The sequence below is a fragment of the Myripristis murdjan genome, unplaced genomic scaffold, assembly GCF_902150065.1.
Source record: "Myripristis murdjan unplaced genomic scaffold, fMyrMur1.1, whole genome shotgun sequence".
Lineage (NCBI taxonomy): Eukaryota > Metazoa > Chordata > Actinopteri > Holocentriformes > Holocentridae > Myripristis > Myripristis murdjan.
In genome coordinates this window covers 10001-28892 of record NW_021941780.1, presented here as the reverse complement: position 1 = coordinate 28892, position 18892 = coordinate 10001, and the positions used below count along the sequence as shown (strand labels likewise).

At 43.9% G+C, this 18892-nt stretch overlaps 1 protein-coding gene and 1 long non-coding RNA gene across 2 annotated transcripts in view; one reads left to right on the top strand and one right to left on the bottom strand.

Moving 5' to 3' along the window:
* Window positions 1-9546: 9546 nt before the first annotated feature.
* LOC115356744 (uncharacterized) lies at window positions 9547-11554 on the bottom strand. Its single transcript, XR_003928000.1, has 2 exons — window positions 11396-11554; window positions 9547-10003 (listed from the first exon to the last, which is right to left on the bottom strand). It is a non-coding gene; the product is annotated as an uncharacterized LOC115356744 (long non-coding RNA).
* A 3672-nt stretch (window positions 11555-15226) lies between these two features.
* LOC115356743 (asialoglycoprotein receptor 1-like) overlaps window positions 15227-18892 on the top strand; it is a 12456-nt gene continuing 8790 nt past the window's right edge. The window contains 1 exon segment of the mRNA XM_030047975.1: window positions 15227-15287. Within this exon segment, the coding sequence (XP_029903835.1) occupies window positions 15227-15287 (61 nt within the window).

The window sequence follows — 18892 nt, the reverse complement described above, 5'->3', positions numbered from 1 at the left end:
ACTATCTGGCACCGTGGCTCTGATGCCAACACTATGGATCACTATCTGGCACCGTGGCTGCAATGCCAATACCATGGATCACTATCTGGCAGCGTGGCTCTAATGCCAACGCCATGGATCACTATCTGGCACCGTGGCTGTAATGCCATCGCCATGGATCACTATCTGGCACCGTGGCTCTGATGCCAACGCTATGGATCACTATCTGGCACCGTGACTCTAATGCCATCGCCATGGAGATAATAAATAAATAGATAATAAATGTACTATTTATTACAATTAACTCTCTCTCTGTCTCTCTCTCTCTGCAACTCAAGTGTTACATGGTGACACCCCTCCCCCAACACACACACACACACACACACACACACACACAGCTGTCCAAACCTCACCACACACACAAAAACAGAAACACACACTCCCTCTCTCTCTCTCCAGGACCCTCCAGGCATGTGGGAGACTAAATGCAGGGATTTAAACACTGCAGCTACTGGGTTGACTTCCACAGGATACACACACACACACACACACACACACACTCAGGAGAAACACACCAGCGCATCAAATGAACACGAGCGGACCTGGCCTTACGTTACACAGAGGAGTGTGTTACTGCAGCAGACGTGTGAACCCCGTCCACCCTCCTGGAGTCACACAGAGTTCACACACACACACACACACACACACACAAACACACACACACAGCTAGAAGTGCTGGTTTGTCGTTACAAGGCGGCTTTTCCACATCAGAACCTCACCCAGCACAGAGAGCTGCAGTACCTCGGCCAGCAGCTGGAGGCACTGCTGAGCTTTTCATGTCCACCTCCAAACCCCAGCTGACGCCTGCTAGCAGCGTACTCTGCTCTGGGTCATAATCCCAGAAAGAAACTCAAAAATTCTCAGATTAAAGTGGTAAAATGATGAGAAAACAGTCACAAATTTATGAGAAAAAAAAAAACCTTTAAAATAATTTTGCTATTATTTTTATTTTTTATGTATGTATGAATGTATTTATGGTCAAGGAGCAACACGGCTTCACTTTGCAGAATCCTGTTCTTGGTTCCTGTTTTTTTTATTTATTTTTTTTTTTAGGAAAAAAGTGACTATAATCTAAGAAATTTTGCGTTATTCCTCCTAAATTTGTGAGTTTTTTTCTCATAAGTTTATCAATCTCACACACACACACACTATGATCCTAAAACAAAGGCATAAGTCATCAACGGGAGGTATTACTGTACTTTTATTTAATTTTTTAACCACTGTATTCCCTCTAACTCCTTACTAACACACCTAAAAGAATTTGTTTCAGGTCTCTGGCGTTCACTTCGGAAGACTAAACTGCTTTTGGGATAAAAAGCCTCTGTGAGTTTAAAGCAGAGCGGCTTGACTCATGGAGCTCCAAAATGAGGTTTAGTTTAATTTCACTTTTGAGTTAGTTATTACAAAAGATGTAGGAGTAAAGACTTCAAAATGCTGTTTTAACCTCATCACTCTGAATGTGAAGTATCTGTCGGTGTCCAAGCAGGAGGTTTAAACAAACTAAACACTTAAAGACAAACTGAGTGATGTTTTCCTGGAAAAACCTTGTCACCTCGGGGTTTAGCTGACCACATTTTTTTTGGCTGCCTCACTGGACTTCAAACGACCAGACTAACCCTTCAACAGTTAATCTTGTTATAGTCCAGTCATTTTATGAAAAAACCTAGGACAAATTGCAAGAGAAGCAAACTCAACTGATTTTGTATCCTCAGTTTGTCCTGAGTGAGGGGAAAAAGTCCCAAGAAATCCCATTGGTGGAAAGTTTTGAAAATCACCTGTTTATGACCACATATTACCAAAAAACACTGTTTTTAACACACAGGGGAAAGGGGGTCAACATTTTACTTTCAGATATCACTATAAAAATTCACAAGTTGATTACACACACAAAGACAAGAAAAAAAGTCAATTACAAGTTCTTTGAATTATTCTGTTTTCACATGCATATCACACATTATCTGATCAGTAAATTAAAAGGTTACTATATATATAGTAACCTTTTAATTCACTGTTTAAATATCTGTTCTGGCATTTATTCCTTATATTCCTTATTAGCGCATATCAAATCAGATAATGTGTGATATGCATGTGTAAACAGAATAATTCAAAGAACTTGTAATTGACTTTTTTTCTTGTCTTTGTGTGTGCAATCAACTTGTGAATTTTTATAGTGATATCTGACAGTAAAATGTTGACCCCCTTTCCCCTGTGTGTTAAAAACAGTGTTTTTTGGTAATTTGTGGTCATAAATAGGTGATTTTCAAAACTTTCCACCAATGGGATTTCTTGGGACTTTTTTTTCCCCTCACTCAGGACAAACTGAGGATACAGAATCAGTTGAGTTTGCTTCTCTTGCAGTTTGTCCTTGGTTTACCCCAATTTTGGCCTAAAATTACTGGACTATAATCCCAGTCTCCTCTGGTATAAATCAGTGTAGGAACGGCAGATTAATATAAACATCTATCTATAGTTCTAGTTTTGTCCCACATCTCCCTACACTGTGTTTGTAAGCTGAGTAAAAAAATGCTTCTTTTTTTTGTTTGTTTGTTTGTTTTAACACAAATCACACTGTAATCAACACATTTAACAACATCTGGCTTCCAGCCGTGTGAGTCCCAGGCAGCTGAGGGGCTAACGGTCCGGCTAGCTGTTAGCCTGCTGGCTGCTCCACAGGAATGTCAAGTTTGACGGCATAAAAACTCTCTTTAAAACTTCTTTCGACCCTCCTCACTGCTCCATAAAGTCATTCTGGCGGCTCGTCACGACCTTCCTGTCGGCGTTCAGGAGGTTTAGCGCGGAGGAGTTCACTGAGAGCTTGTTAGCTAGCGGACCCGGAGCCCAGCGGCTCGGGCTGCTCCGCCCGGCCGGGGACAGGAGCCTCCGGAGCGGCCTTACCTGCAGAGAGCTTCCGCTGCTCGGCCACCACGGAGCTCTGGGAGAAGGCGAGGACGAGCAGGGAGAACAGCCAACAGCAAGACATGGCTGTGTTTATGAACTGTAAACGCTGCAAACTGTGTTCTCTTCCTCTTTTCCCGTGTTTGTCTGTCCGCTCTCTTCCTCCGCTCTCTTCCTCCGCTTCACTCCATCCGCTCCTCTCGCCGCTGCATCCCAAACTCTCCACGAACTCTCGCGATGTCCAGCCGAGCCCGGCCGAAGACATGTCAACACACGCCGGCAGGCCCCGCCCCCTCCCCCTCACGAACAGCCAATGGGATGCGCGGCCGGCGTGGCTGACACCGCGTCAGCCAATCAGAGGAGGACAAATGGAACCGGGAGCAGTGATTTCTTTTTTTTTTTTTTTCTTTTCTTTTCTTTTTTTTTTTGCCGCGAGCCACAGAAAGTTCGTGAAAAGAGAGAAAGTGAGTCTGCCACGTCTATTACATTCCTGAGAGAGAGAGAGACATAGAGACAGACGGAGAGAGAGCGAGAGAGAGAGAGAGAGAGAGAGAGAGAGAGAGACAGACAGGGAGAGAGAGAGAGAGAGAGAGAGATTTTTTTTTATTTTTGAAGCAACTTTATTTACTTCATTCAAGCAAAAACAAGTTATATCACTCAATTAAAAAACATAAATAAAAATAAAAAATGATCAGATCAACTGATCTGAGAATATCAGAGTGTTGTCAACCACAGTGCATATCACACGTCCATATGTCCATACCATTCTAAAATGGTTCAAGTCTTTCATCTCTGTAAAATACTTCAAATCAATCAGAACTCTGGCTTTAACCATTCTGCTGAACAGTAAGACCAGATCAGTGTCCACACTGTCCTCCACCTTCCTCCTCCTGCTCACATACACAGCCATCTTTGATTGTCCCAGGATAAAATTCAACAATTGACATTTATGTTTGGAGGCCTTCCTGTACTTAAAACCAAAGATGAAAGTCTGGATAGAAAAGGTCTCTCCGACCTTCTGAAACAGATTGTCCAACGGAGATAAAAGAGGAAAAAGACGAGGACATTCAGAAAAGCAATGAAACACCGTCTCTACAGCACCACAGAAGGGACATTGTTTGGAGACTGCAGGGTTCAGGATGGAGATGAAAGCATTAACTGCTAAAATCCCATGCACCAGTCTCCACTGTAGGTCAGCCACCCTTTTAGTGAGCGGAGGTTTGTAGAAGCTTCTCCACTCAGGCTGGACCTCCTCGCCTGAGCCCAGATGAGCTCTCCAAGGGGAATCAGGCCGATGTTGCAGCTTCTGTCTGTTCAGACACTCTAGCATCAGAGCAGACAGAGCCTTGCCTTTGGCCTCCTGCACGTTGACCTCACACTGTCTCTGATCCTCTGTCCCACAAGGACACACACTGAAGGGAGGAAAAGAATCGTTACAGCAAGGAACAGTCACCCCGACACCGAAGTTTTTCAGCAGGATGCGCTCCTCTCCCGCTAGACAGCTCCTCCAGTGGTCCAGCAGTCTGCCCACAATCCTCTCCGACCTTCCTCCCAAAGCAGCTGTCAGGCCCGCCGCATCTTTTAAGTCAGGTCCAGTTAAGGGCAGCACATCTCCCAGCATCAAAATCCCAGCTCTGCATAACGCCTCAGTGACCGCTGCTCCTGCCCAGCAGGGGGTGCTCAGGTGTCCTCCATGGACCAGCGGCTCCTTCAGCAGCCAGAACAGAGAATCGTGTCGACCTCTCTGCTTCAGCAGCAGCTTCCACACAGTGAAAAGACCTCGATAAAAAACAGGCAGGCTATGAAACCTCACAGTCTTAAAATCCATTAAAAACACAGACTCCTGTAATCCCAGGCTACCGACTCGCTGCAGGACCAGCTGAGCCAGAGGCCTCCACACCAGGTCCTTCGGTCCATACAGCAGCCTCTGGATGAACTGGAGCCTGAACACAGCACCCCTGCTGGCCAGGTGCACCAGTCCCTGTCCTCCCTGCTCCTTAGGAAGGAAAAGAAGAGCCTGTGGAAGCCAGTGCAATCTGTCCCAAAAAAAATCCACCAGAGCTGCCTGGATCTGTGAAAGCAAATTTGAGGAGGGGGGGGGGGGGGGGGGGGGGGGGGGGGGGGGGGGGGGGGGGGGGGGGGGGCTTATGCCACAAGGAGGAGGACACCAAATTATTAACAACAAGTGTCCGTCCCCTGAAAGGCATGCTCGGCAAGAGCCACCTCCACCTTTTCAGTCTGCCCTGTATGGATTCTAAAACACCCTCCCAGTTCTTCTTTAAAAACAGTTCATCCCCTAAAAACACACCCAGACACTTGATCCCACCCGTCTTCCAGCACAGCCCTCCTGGTAAAATCAGTTCATTAAGAGAGTCTTTTCGCACTGTCACAGCTTCACTTTTCATCCAATTAATTTTAGCAGAAGACAGTTTGTTAAAAAACACTACATTTTTCTCCAAAATAGAAATATCCCTCTGTGTATTTACCATTATCATTACATCATCAGCATATGCTGACAGCTTTATGGCTGCAGGGCATCCCGGAAAAAACACTCCTGTCATCTCTTTTCTAAGTTTCTGTAACAGGGGTTCAATAGCCAAAGCATATAACATCCCTGACAGTGAACATCCCTGTCGCACTCCCCTCTGAACTGTGAAAGGTGCAGCCAGACCACCGTTTATCTTAAGTATACTCACAACATCACTATACAGTACCTTTATCCTGGCTATGAAACCAGGGCTGAACCCAAAAGCACCGAGCGTCTTCCACAGGTATTGGTGTTCAACCCGGTCAAAAGCCTTCTCCTGGTCTATGGAAATAAGACCAGTATCCACCGCCAATGAGCTGGAGAGTTCCAAAACATGCCGAATTAAAGTGACATTGTCACTGATCAGCCTGCCGGGCACACAGTAAGTCTGGTCCACATGAATGACCTCAGCCATCACCTCCCTAAGTCTCAACGCTAGCGCCTTGGATAGGATCTTATAGTCCCCACACAGTAAAGATACTGGCCTCCAGTTTTTCAGGTTCTGTAGATCACCCTTCTTGGGGAGCAAAGTGATCACCGCTCTCCTGCAGCTCAAGGGCAGTTGGCCAGTAGTAAAACTGGCCTGGAAGACCTCCAGCATGTCTTTACCAATCAGTGGCCAGAAAACTTTATAAAAGTCCACAGGGAGACCATCAATGCCCGGAGCCTTACCATTTGCCAGACTCATGAGGGCCACCTGAAGTTCTTCAAGTGTCAGTTCTGCCTCCAGTTGTGAGTTGGATGAGGTCTCAACGTGTGGTAGGTCTGACAGGAAAGATGTCTCCAACTCTGGGTCCTCCTCCAGTTCACTTTTAAACAAGTCTTTATAAAACTGGGTGGCATACCTCCGAATTGCAGGGGCTTCAGTGTATGTGGAACCATCATCAGAACGCAGGCAGTGGATGATCTTTCTTTGACCGTTCTTGCGCTCAAGTCCAAAGAAAAACTGTGAAGGGGCGTCCATCAGGGAGGCGTTGAGGAAACGTGAGCGGACCAGAGCTCCCTGTGCCGTGACGCCCAGCAGGTTGGCTAATGCAGCCTTTTTACTTTTAAGAGCTTCAACATGCTCTTGATTTCCTGTACAGCTTAAAATCGCCTGTACCTCAGTCTCCAATTCCTGAAGGGATCTGGTAATGTATTTGGTGACGTTGTGAGTATACTGTTGGCAAAACTGTTAAATAACAGTCTTACCAAAATCCCACCATCGCTGCACTGAGGAGAAGGTGGACTTTTTTCCTCTGTGTGAGATCCATAAATGATTAAAAGCTTCTCTAAAAGATTGGTCTGATAAAAGGGCAGTGTTAAAATGCCAATATGCACTGGAGGTTTTCACATTTGGAATATAAAAGCAGCACTGAACCAAAGAATGATCAGACACACCAACTGGGACAATGTGACAGCTTTTAAAAATACTAAAATGATGTGTAAAACAATAAAAACGGTCCAGCCTGGCCAGCGACAGTAAATTGTCTCTACAGTGAGTCCAGGTGTACTGTTTGCTCTTACTGTTAAAACCTCTCCACACATCCTTCAGTTCATGGGTCTCAATGAGCCGTCTAAGCCGGACTGAGGAAGCAGGATGAGGCTCCAGGTGATTCCTATCTAACTTATCATCCTCAGTGCAGTTAAAATCACCCCCCAGGAATAAATATTCATCGGCACAGGCATGTACAACATCACATAAAACATTTAAAAAATTCATCTCTTCTGTTCTTGAAACCGGAGCATAAATACAAACAAAAACCATTTTAACATTTTCATACAAGGCAGTGACTCTTAATGTGTGTCCAGGCATGACATCCTGCACCTCCACAGAGCGAGGACTAAAAGCTCTGGAGAAGAGGATTCCTACCCCAGCACTATTAAACTGTTTGTGGCTTAGGAAAACCTCCCCTGGCCACTCTCTTTTCCAATCCCCCTCGTTCTCAGAGTCACTGTGAGTTTCCTGCATAAATATTATATCCAGCTTCTTGAGCTCAAACAGCTTAAAAACTGAAGCACGCTTTAAATCACTGCGTGCTCCGTTTAAATTAAGAGACCCAATATTTATATTATCCATAGAATAATTAAAAGCTGTTGCACTAACAAAAACATAGAAGGCAATTAGAAATAGGATGGGCTTAATCATCATCAGCATCTAAAAGGAGAGTGTCTTTGGCTTTAGTTACTAGTTTTTTGAGTCTATACACTTCCTGCTCGGTAAAAGCATCTTCTTTCCTGAGCCGATTCACAGACCTAATAAACCCAAGAAGATCAGGAAAAAAAATGTTCCACCTTCACAGCCCTCTGACCCTTAGTATCAGCCAAAAACTTTTTTATTTTTTCAACAGAGTAAGAAAGGATGCGCTCTTCCTGAGAAATGGCCATCTCTCCCTCTTCCTCCTCCTCCTCCTCCTCTCCATCCCCTCCCTCATCCTCATCCTCAGCAGAGGCAGACTGCACCATCCTCTTTGTTTTAACCTCACTCTGCTGCTTCCCCCCCGTTCTTTTTTTCCTCTTACCCACTTTCATTGTTAGACAGATGTCATCACATACATCCTCCATCAAAATGTCATTTAAAAAACTATCAGCATTGGTGTGCCCTTCCTCATTTTTTCCTCCTCCCATCACTGAAATTTTACCCCCGTTACCCTCAACAACAATTTGCTGCGATGCATCAGGTGAAAAGGACTCACTTGTACACTCCACCACTTCATCCACCACCTCCGGGAGACCCGGTCCCGATCCCCCGGCTTCTACCGCCGGCGGGATCGCTCCCGAGCCCCCGGCCTCCTCCGCCGGCGGGATCGCTCCCGATCCCCCGGCCTCCACCGCCGGCGGACTCCCTCCCGAGCCCCCGGCCTCCACCGCCGGCGGGATCGCTCCCGATCCCCCGGCCTCCACCGCCGGCGGACTCCCTCCCGAGCCCCCGGCCTCCACCGCCGGCGGGATCGCTCCCGATCCCCCGGCCTCCACCGCCGGCGGGATCGCTCCCGAGCCCCCGGCCTCCACCGCCGGCGGGGTCGCTCCCGAGCCCCCGGCCTCCACCGCCGGCGGGGTCGCTCCCGAGCCCCCGGCCTCCACCGCCGGCGGGGTCGCTCCCGAGCCCCCGGCCTCCACCGCCGGCGGGGTCGCTCCCGAGCCCCCGGCTTCCACCGCCGGCGGGATCGCTCCCGAGCCCCCGGCCTCCACCGCCGGCGGGATCGCTCCCGAGCCTCCGGCCTCCTGCCTGGCTACAGGACAAGCCCGAGCCAGGTGCCCCTCTGCCCCACACCTAAAACACTTCATGTTATCAGATGTTACAAAAACCACATAATTATAGCCTTCAACGTTAAAAGTCAAGGTCAAATTTAAGTGGGATTCAGTGTCTTTTGGGATCATATAAACTTGTCTTCTATGACAGACAACATGTTTTAACTTCGGGGATTTACAGCCCAGCAACACCATCTTTATAGGGGACACAAGCTGTCCGTATCTGGACAGTGCGGTGGATAGATCCTCATTTTTAATAAAAGGTGGAGCATTAGAAATTATTACCTTTTTTGCAGGAGTCGATAAAGGAAAAACTGGAGTGAAAGTTTCATTGATCACAACTCCACTTTCAACCACCTGCTCCACTTTCCTGACATCATCCAAGAAAATGACGACCGCACTATTCATACGAGAGGCCGACTTTACACTATCATATCCGACCACCTCTCCCACAGCCAGGGCGACCTCCTCCACGGTGTACGAAGACCCGGCACCCACCTTGATGCCGTGTCTCCGCGACAACCGGGAGAAATCACCGCTGCTGACTCCCATAGTGGCGTGTGAGACGCCAACCATCCAAACAAAGGATGGCCGGCAAAAACTCACAAAAACACCCTAAAACCTCACCAAAAACTAAAATAAAAACCACCAACACTTAAACAGAACACTATACTAAACAACTACATTGATGAAAATAAGAAAAAAGATAGAAAAACAACTCAGAACCAATCACTCTCACACCGCTCAGCACGCTCCACGCTCACTCGAGAGAGAGAGAGAGAGAGAGAGAGACAGGGAGAGAGATGTCGGGTTCCACTAGTGATTAATATAAAAAACAACAACAACAAAAAAGAAACAGAAAATATAAACATTTATTTAAATATTAAAACAAACAAAAAAAAATGACATTTTTATTTTTCAAAAAAAAAAAACCAAAGTTCAGAGCTTTATTGCAGAAGTTTTCACCCCCAGTGAACTTTAACATGTTGTCCTGTTAGCAGCTGGAGCTCAGATTCACTTCAATGGTGTTTTTACCAGCTGATCAACACAAAGTGCACCGTGTGCTGAAGGTGCTCCATGTGTTTTACTGTGACACATGGTGAGGACAACACCGCAGTCAGGGAGCCCAGCATGATGTGGCTTTCCTCTTGCCACTCTTCCACAAAGCCCAGATTTGTGGAGTTGTCCCGTGGAGACACTGTCCCACCTGAGCTGTGGGTCCGACTGTCCCACCTGAGCTGTGGGTCCGACTGTCCCACCTGAGCTGTGGGTCCGACTGTCCCACCTGAGCTGTGGGTCCGACTGTCCCACCTGTAATCCGGAAGCCAAGCAATGACATTTCGTTGCCAGAATCTCACTGCTGTGTCTTTTTGTGCAGTGACAATAAAGAAAGTCTAAGTCTAAATCTAATCTAGTCCACAAAACAAAACAAAAAAAAAAAAAAATTGCAAAAGAAATGTCTCATAGTTTTTATTGGTCCTAATATATTCATAAACCATATACTAAAAGTCTTCAGCCGTAGATGGAGTGGAACATATGTTTTTCCAGACTAAAGGCCAAAGTTGTGCCCAAAACTGTTAATTGAGTAGAGTAGGGGGAAATTTTCAATTAATAGCTATCACTATGAAACGTCTCCAGTTGATTAGTGACATCATACCAAAGAAAAAAATGTATTGTAAGTTTTTGAGATTTTATGTTTATATATACAAATTAAGCATTTCTTTGTAAAATGTACCATAATTTGCATATATTACAAAACACAAAATCTGAAATTTTGGAGGAAGCCAGAATAAAAATTATTGTTTCATTATGTTGACACATTAGCAAAAAGAAGGGACTGTGGCTATGGTTTTTGCTAATGTGTCAACATAATGAAACAATAATTTTTAATCTGGCTACTTAGAGTAGACAGACAGATTGACTGGCCTAGCGCTCTGTAATCCAGCGGCTACGTGCAGTATTTTGATGGACTCGTGCACTTCACGATACAAGCATGAAATCTGGCACACTGTTAGAGCATGCCCTAAGGATCATTTTGGGCTATAGGGCCATCGCAGATTTGTCCCGTGGTAACCGTGGCAACCATTTTTCAAAATGACTGACACCTGCTGTGATTTTACCTGTAACTCAGCTTCTAGACCACCTAGGATCTTGATCCTGGTGGCTAATCCTACATTTTCAATGATGAGGAATACAGTGGTACTATTTACAACATGCTAGCAACTACCTAACTACATATTTCCAGCATTCAGTTTGTAAATGAGGTAAGGGTTGGTAGCTAGTTCTTTTCAGGGTTATGCAATAAACAAGATGCTGTGTCTATCAGAACACTAGGATGACAGAAGATGAGGACTCTTTTCAGGAGATCTAACAGCTGTGGCTCTTTGTTGTGGCACTCAGTGTTGTAACAGTTTCTGGAAATGATAACAATAAATCATATTATATCTAATTGTCTTCTTATTACTAATATAATATTACCACATAAACAGAATAATATACACATTATCCTCTGTGCATAAAAACCACAATAATACATAACAAATCAACATCCATACATTTCACCATAAACATGAGTAATTCAACCGAATAACACCCTCTACTGGTTAAAATAAACGCTAAGTAAACACCCACGCATGGCGCACATGTCGGCTCCCTCGCCGAGTAATTAGCATAAAATATATCCATATAAAAAACGGCACTTACTTTCTGCATCCACTTTAACACTTGGAGCACCACAACAAGCCCAATCCCAAACAAAACACACCTTGCAACAGGTAAAAACACACAGAAAGGCCCTACAGGTGTGAGGTGAAAAATGGAGAGAGGAAAAAAGTCCGTCGACTCTGCCGCTGCTAATTAACTCTGCCGAGTGATAACGTCAATTCACTTAAACAAGAAAGAAGGAAACTATAACACTTCCTGTGAAACCCTTCAAAATAAAGCCTTTTATACACAGTTAATTAAATAATAGTAAAAACCATCAAAATATGTATTTTGATAGAGTATACTGTACATGTTTTCTAAGATGTTGACAGATATGCCATGAAATGCATGTGTGTTATGGCAATGGCCAAAGTGGAACTACACAGCAGTACAGAGACAGGATACCATTTAGCCTAAAGGCATTTTTAATAAGCCAAAGAGGAAAGAAAGTGTGACAACACAAAGTTACGTATGATGACACAGTCCACCACAGCAGCAAAGGGCAGTGCACTGAAGTGCTGCCTTGCCCACAACATCTCTTTTTGCAACCACAGTGGAGGAGGTGGCCACATGTAACACAAGTTGCCAGGAAGGAGAACAGCTCAGCTTTGTTGTCATCAATTCGTAGATACTCCGGCCCATTCCCAGGAATGGCACTGGATCACTCAATGTGTCAACAAATTCCCTTCCCTCTCTTGCTGCATGTTTCAGCCTTCAGTGTTTCCACTTAACCAGACAATACCCCACAACATTTCCCATCAAGAGAAAAAAAACCTGCCTCTAATTGGCTGGCCTCCAGTCCAAGAAAAATCCAAGGCTCAACAAGAATGAATGAATTCTTTGCCCATCCATAACATTATTTATGAGAACAAAGCTGAGCTGTTCTCTTTCCTGGCAACTTGTCTTACATCCGCTGCCACTGAGAAACAGGTAAAGAGCACTCATCATGCTGAAGTCATCTGTACTCAGCCCCAAGATACATCAGGTTTTGCACCATGCACACATGAGGAGGCTGAAACACGCATCATACTACACCTGGAAGATGCTGTGAAGGAAGGGTATGACAACCTCTCCATATGCACAGTTGACACAGATGTGCTGGTACTGGCAGTGATGGCAGCCCAACGCCTCAACATTGCTCAGCTGTGGGTCGCCTTTGGAGCTGGGAAGAGTTTCCGGCATTTAGCAGCTCATGAGATGGCGAGGGCATTAGGCCCAGATCGATGTGTAGCCTTGCCAGTGTTCTTTGCCTTTACTGGTTTTGACACTGTGTCATCATTTAGAGGCAGGGGCAAGAAGACGACATGGGATACATGGAAAAACTTCAGTGATGTGACTCGTGCCTTCTGTGCCTTGGCTACCACAGGAATGATGACCTGGACAGTGGGAATGGATGCATTTTCATGTGAAGGAACCAGGTCCATCAAACAACCCACCAAGTCCGACTTGGTACCAGTTCTCAGCACATTTGTGACAGAGCTGGTGGACATGCCTGGCTTTCATGCTCAAAGAACTCAACCAGATTTCCATCACATGTCTGTGATGCAATGTGGAGCCTCGAGAACAAGGAACAGTCATTCTTCAGTCATTTCTTGTTGAGCCTTGGATTTTTCTTGGACTGGAGGCCAGCCAATTAGAGGCAGTTTTTTTTTCTCTTGATGGGAAATGTTGTGGGGTATTGTCTGGTTAACTAGAAACACTGAAGGCTGAAACATGCAGCAAGAGAGGGAAGGGAATTTGTTGACACATTGAGTGATCCAGTGCCATTCCTGGGAATGGGCCGGAGTATCTACGAATTGATGACAACAAAGCTGAGCTGTTCTCCTTCCTGGCAACTTGTGTTACATGTCGTGACCTCCTCCACTGTGGTTACAAAAAGTGGTGTTGTGGAAGATGCAAATGTGCCGGGGCAGCACTTCAGTGCACTGCCCTTTGCTGCTGTGGTGGACTGTGTCATCATACGTAACTTGGTGTTGTCACACTTTCTTTCCTCTTTGGCTTATTAAAAATGCCTTTAGGCTAAATGGTATCCTGTCTCTGTACTGCTGTGTAGTTCCACTTTGGCCATTGCCATAACACACATGCATTTCATGGCATATCTGTCAACATCTTAGAAAACATGTACAGTATACTCTACCGAAATACATATTTTGATGGTTTTTACTATTATTTAATTAACTGAATGCCGGAAATATGTAGTTAGGTAGTTGCTAGCATGTTGTAAATAGTACCACTGTATTCCTCATCATTGAAAATGTAGGATTAGCCACCAGGATCAAGATCCTAGGTGGTCTAGAACCTGAGTTACAGGTAAAATCACAGCAGGTGTCAGCCATTTTGAAAAATGGTTGCCACGGTTACCACGGGACAAATCTGCGATGGCCCTATAGCCAAAAATGATCCTTAGGGCATGCTCTAACAGTGTACCAAATGTCATGCTTGTATCGTGAAGTGCACGATTTTTCGCATAGCCGCCGGACTACTGTGAGATGTTCAAAGCTTGGGATATTTTTTTAATAACCTAACCCTGCTTTATACTTCTCTGCAGCTGTATGCGCACAGAACAGGTGGATTCATACAGAACCTCAATAAAATACATTTAAATTTGTGGATGTAATGTGACAAAATGTGGGAGAGTTCAAGGGAGGAGAATACTTATGCAAGGCGCTGCATAAGTGATGCAGTATCTAAGAATAAAAAGAAACGACATTGTGTTTTGTTCCAGTAAAAAACAAACTGATACTGAGCATGTGTGTCCCAAAATACATGGACAGGATATTGTAAGAGTCAGCTCCACAAAATTCCTGGGGCTCCTCATCGATGAATCTCTTAATTTCAAATATCATATTGATGGTCTGATTGAGAAATCATCCAAACATGTTGGTTTGTTTTAAAAGTTGAGACATTTTCTCCCACTCCCTGAACTCCTCACCCTTTACAAAACCCTATTGGAGCCTCAGGTAAATTATTGTAATGTCACTTGGTGCAACACATGGGTTTGGTTGTGGGTTTGGCTTTGGGATTGGCTGTGGGTTTGGCTTTGGGATTGGTTGTGGGTTTGGCTGTGGGTTTGGTTGTGGGTTTGGCTGTGGGTTTGGCTTTGGGATTGGCTGTGGGTTTGGCTTTGGGATTGGTTGTGGGTTTGGCTGTGGGTTTGGCTTTGGGATTGGCTGTGGGTTTGGCTTTGGGATTGGTTGTGGGTTTGGCTGTGGGTTTGGTTGTGGGTTTGGCTGTGGGTTTGGTTGTGGGTTTGGTTGTGGGTTTGGTTGTGGGTTTGGTTGTGGGTTTGGTTGTGGGTTTGGTTGTGGGTTTGGCTGTGGGTTTGGCTGTGGGTTTGGCTTTGGGATTGGTTGTGGGTTTGGCTGTGGGTTTGGCTTTGGGATTGGCTGTGGGTTTGGCTGTGGGTTTGTCTCTGTTAGTAGGAGAAATTTAAGACGCTTGGAAACGTCTCACCGGCACTCGAATGCAGCAGAGGAGCGGCAGATGTTTTAACTGTCAACAGGTTTCAAGTTCATACTGAGCTGAAGAGAAGTGTGTGTGTACAGCAGTAAACACACTGCACTGCACCACCAGGTAACCACACACACACACACACACACACACACACACACACACACACACACACACATAGGGCGATGTTGTCCAGTTCAAAGTGCATTTTGGGAGGTAATGACCTCTGGTTCGTTGTTTAGATGGACACACACACACACACACACACACACACACACACACACACTGACTGGAATATGCCATCTCACACACTCTCTTTGTAGAGTCTTCATCCTGAAGAAGATACAGACAGACTGAAGGAGATCAGAGAGACATATCGCCATGACGACCGAATACCATGACAACGAGAGCGAATACGACAACAAAGCCCTCTGGACCAAAGGTGCCCGTCTGTCTGCCTGTCTGTCTGTCTGACTGTCTGTCTGACTGTCTGTCTGCTAGTTCATATTGTCTACAGTGTGTAGCAGCTTATTGTGCTCTCTCTCTGTGTGTGTGTGTGTGTGTGTGTGTGTGTGTGTGAACAGTGTGATCAGGTAGGTTAGTTGCTGTGACTCAGTAAACTATCCCTTACCAAAAAGAAGTAAACTTCTAGTTTACCTTTCCAAGTATACTTAAGTGGAGTTTGAGTATACTTTATCAAGTATACTTTCCTTAACAAGTATACTTGTATTTATGTACTAGTAGTGTACTTACATATGTACTAGTTAGTATACTTACAAAGTATACTTATACTAAAAGTACCCTGATTTGGCCCATTTTTGAGTATACTCGGGTAAACTTCAAGGTTACTTTACTTATATATAAGTATACTTAAATTATACTATTTCCTGTACTTGAGTTGTACTATTCTTTAGTTAAAGTAAACCATTGGTATACTCATTAGTGTACTTCAAGTACACTATTGCTTTACTTACTTTGCACTTTTATAAACTTAAAAGTGCACTACTCTTTTACCTTCAATGCACATGAAATATACTTTACTTATACTTGATGCATACTACAACCATACTTGGATTTGTTGACCCGGCCGGGGATTGAACCCCCGACCTCCCAGCCTCAGGGCGGATGTTCTACCACTAGGCCACTGAGTTGGCACAGTCTGCCTTGAATCAAATAGCTTAGTGGAGAGGTATCTCACGTGAATAAACACCTCTTGGAAAAAAATGCACTTTAATGAACGAAGAACTGAAAAATGCGAGGTACTGAATGAAAGTGTTACAGGTTTGGGCGCCAACCCTGTGAGAGCAAATGGGACAAACAGGCATGGCATTCAAAACTTGGGTCAATCTTTGGGTAACCGCTTTACTGTTGGTGACTGCTTTTGGTCATATCGATGTTTTTTGATTGATGGAGATCTAACAATACAGCACGCTTGAATGATGGCACATTTTGCCTGCTTGGCGACCTTGTGGTTTTTAAAAGCAGCTGTGAACATCAAAGCCCTGCAACTTGTGAGTGTGAGAAAAATTGTTGTATTTTAGTTGAGATGCTGAAAACAAACAGAAGGCCAGTGTGTAAAGACCCGCAAGTTGGGGTAGAGAGTAATTTCATTAATGTTGTTAAGAAGACTGGTAATGTTTGTGCAATCTGGCCAAATATGGTCCCGAAAGATGTCCCTTACCAAAAAGGAGTATACTCAAGTATACTTAGTATACTTATACAAGCAGTGTTGGGACCAATTACTCACAAAACTAATAAGTTACAATTACTAATTACTTCTGTAAAAAAGTAATTTTGATTACTACTCAATTACTGCTGCAGAAGAGTAATTCAATTACTGGGGAAAGTAGTTTTTATGATTACTTTTTCTTTCTTAAAGAATGCACATATTTTTGCGTTGCTGTTGCAGTGTGGACATTGCTGTCAAATTTCATCTATCATTAGCTGGGTTTCCATCCACCTATTTTTATTCGCATTTTCAGAAATTGCGAAAAAAAACTTGGATGGAAACGCCAGAAATTCGAAAAACGGCCGAAAATTCGCAAAAAAGTTTTTACGCTTGGAGGGGGTGAATTTCTCAGCGTATCGATAAAAGAAAATGCGACTTTTTGCTGTGGAAACAGGTTTTGCGAATAAACGATGACTGGACCGGATACCACGTCACACTTCTATGCTACAGTCTTATTATTAGTTATTGTTACTATTATTATTAGTCTCTTATTCCTTATTTAGGATGGTTCGGTACGAAGTCAGCGCTGCCAAAATAGTAACCACACTTCTCCCAAGAGCTGACAAGTTCAGCAGGAATCTGTCCCTGATCAGCTGTTGAGTGTCAGCTGTGTTTGTTGTTGTTCAGTCGACACACAGACGCTATCTTATAGCGTCATCTCACTGCGCAATCTCCTCTCAATAATCGCAAAACAAAACTAATGGAAACAGGCATAAATTCGCATTTTCTTTTGCGCATTTTGACAAAATTCGCTAAAAAATTTCGATATATTTGGATGGAAACCCAGCTACTGTCAGTGTTGGCCACGTTACTTTGAAAAAGTAATACATTATAGTTTGAAGTAGTGATGTCAGTTAGTCAGGATGGGGAATTGAACCCGTGATCTTCTGTACGACAGGCGGTGAAACTATCTGCTCTGCCGTCGGAGAACACAGATGAATTGTCTAATTTGTGCTCAGTCATTCTCCATGCATGTTGATAAGTTCCGAAAAACTGCAAAGTCCGACCGGTTTGAAAATTGACACACCGCTTTTTCTCCACAAGACGCACATTTTTCGAACAGGATAGTAAAATAATAATAATAAGTATTAGTAGTAAGTAACGGCAAGTAACGGCGCATTTTATTGTCAGTAACGGTAACGCCGTTACAACGGGGGACACAGTAATTTCTTTGATTACTCGTTACTGATAAAAGTAACGCCGTTAGTAACGCCGTTACTTTGTAACGCCGTTACTCCCATCACTGCTTATAAGTATACTTTTTATGAACTAAGTATACTTTCTGTGAACTAACTTAGCTAAGTATACTTTTCAGATTACTTTGTATGTACTATCAGGAATATACTTAACAAAAGTATACTTAGTTTATACTGACAAGTACACAGACAAAGTTAAAGTATAATCCAAGTATAACATACTTGATATACTTTAAGTGTATTATCCAATAGTAGTTAAAACTTAGTACAAGTATATAAAAATGTTGTACCTGCTTGCAACATGGAGTGTTATTTTACTGTATTAGCTGGCTTGTTGTATAGCTATTTTACATATTGGCTGCTTTGAGGTAGTTGCCATAACACATACACTGTGAGTGAACCTGTAGTGTACTGCTTATACTTGACTACATTTACACTTAAATACTACTATATTTATGTATATACTGTTTATAGGTTCAAGGTTGCCAGTTGCCACACACAAGGTTTGGAAGGGATCAACGTCATCAAAACACTTGATGACGTTGATCATTTGTATGTTGCCGAATGTATATGAACGTGACTACAATATGATGATTCATGTGCAGTGTGTATTTTCTTTTCTTTCTTTCTTTCTTTCTTTTTTTTTTTTAATTGTAAAGCACTTTGGCACAGTGTTGTTGTTTTTAAATGTGTTTTATAAAGAAAGATGGATGGTACTTTAAGTATGAGTTGAATTCTGATTTGAGCATTGTGTACTTGTGTGTGGCAACTGGCAACCTTGAACCTATAAACAGTATATACGTAAATATAGTAGTATTTAAGTGTAAATGTAGTCAAGTATAAGCAGTACACTACAGGTTCACTCACAGTGTATGTGTTATGGCAACTACCTCAAAGCAGCCAATGTGTAAAACCGGAATATTGTGCCATGTAAACACCTTAATCAGAAAATGTCCAGTCTGGAATATTCAGTTACGTCTGCGCATGCTCGACTCGCAAGGAATTCTGGGGCGTCTATCATCATCACCTTCTTCTTCTTTTCTTCTGTATTTACGGCAGACCAGACGCCCATAGGTGTACTGCTGCCCCCTGCAGGTTGAGTGTTGTATTACATAAAAGAGT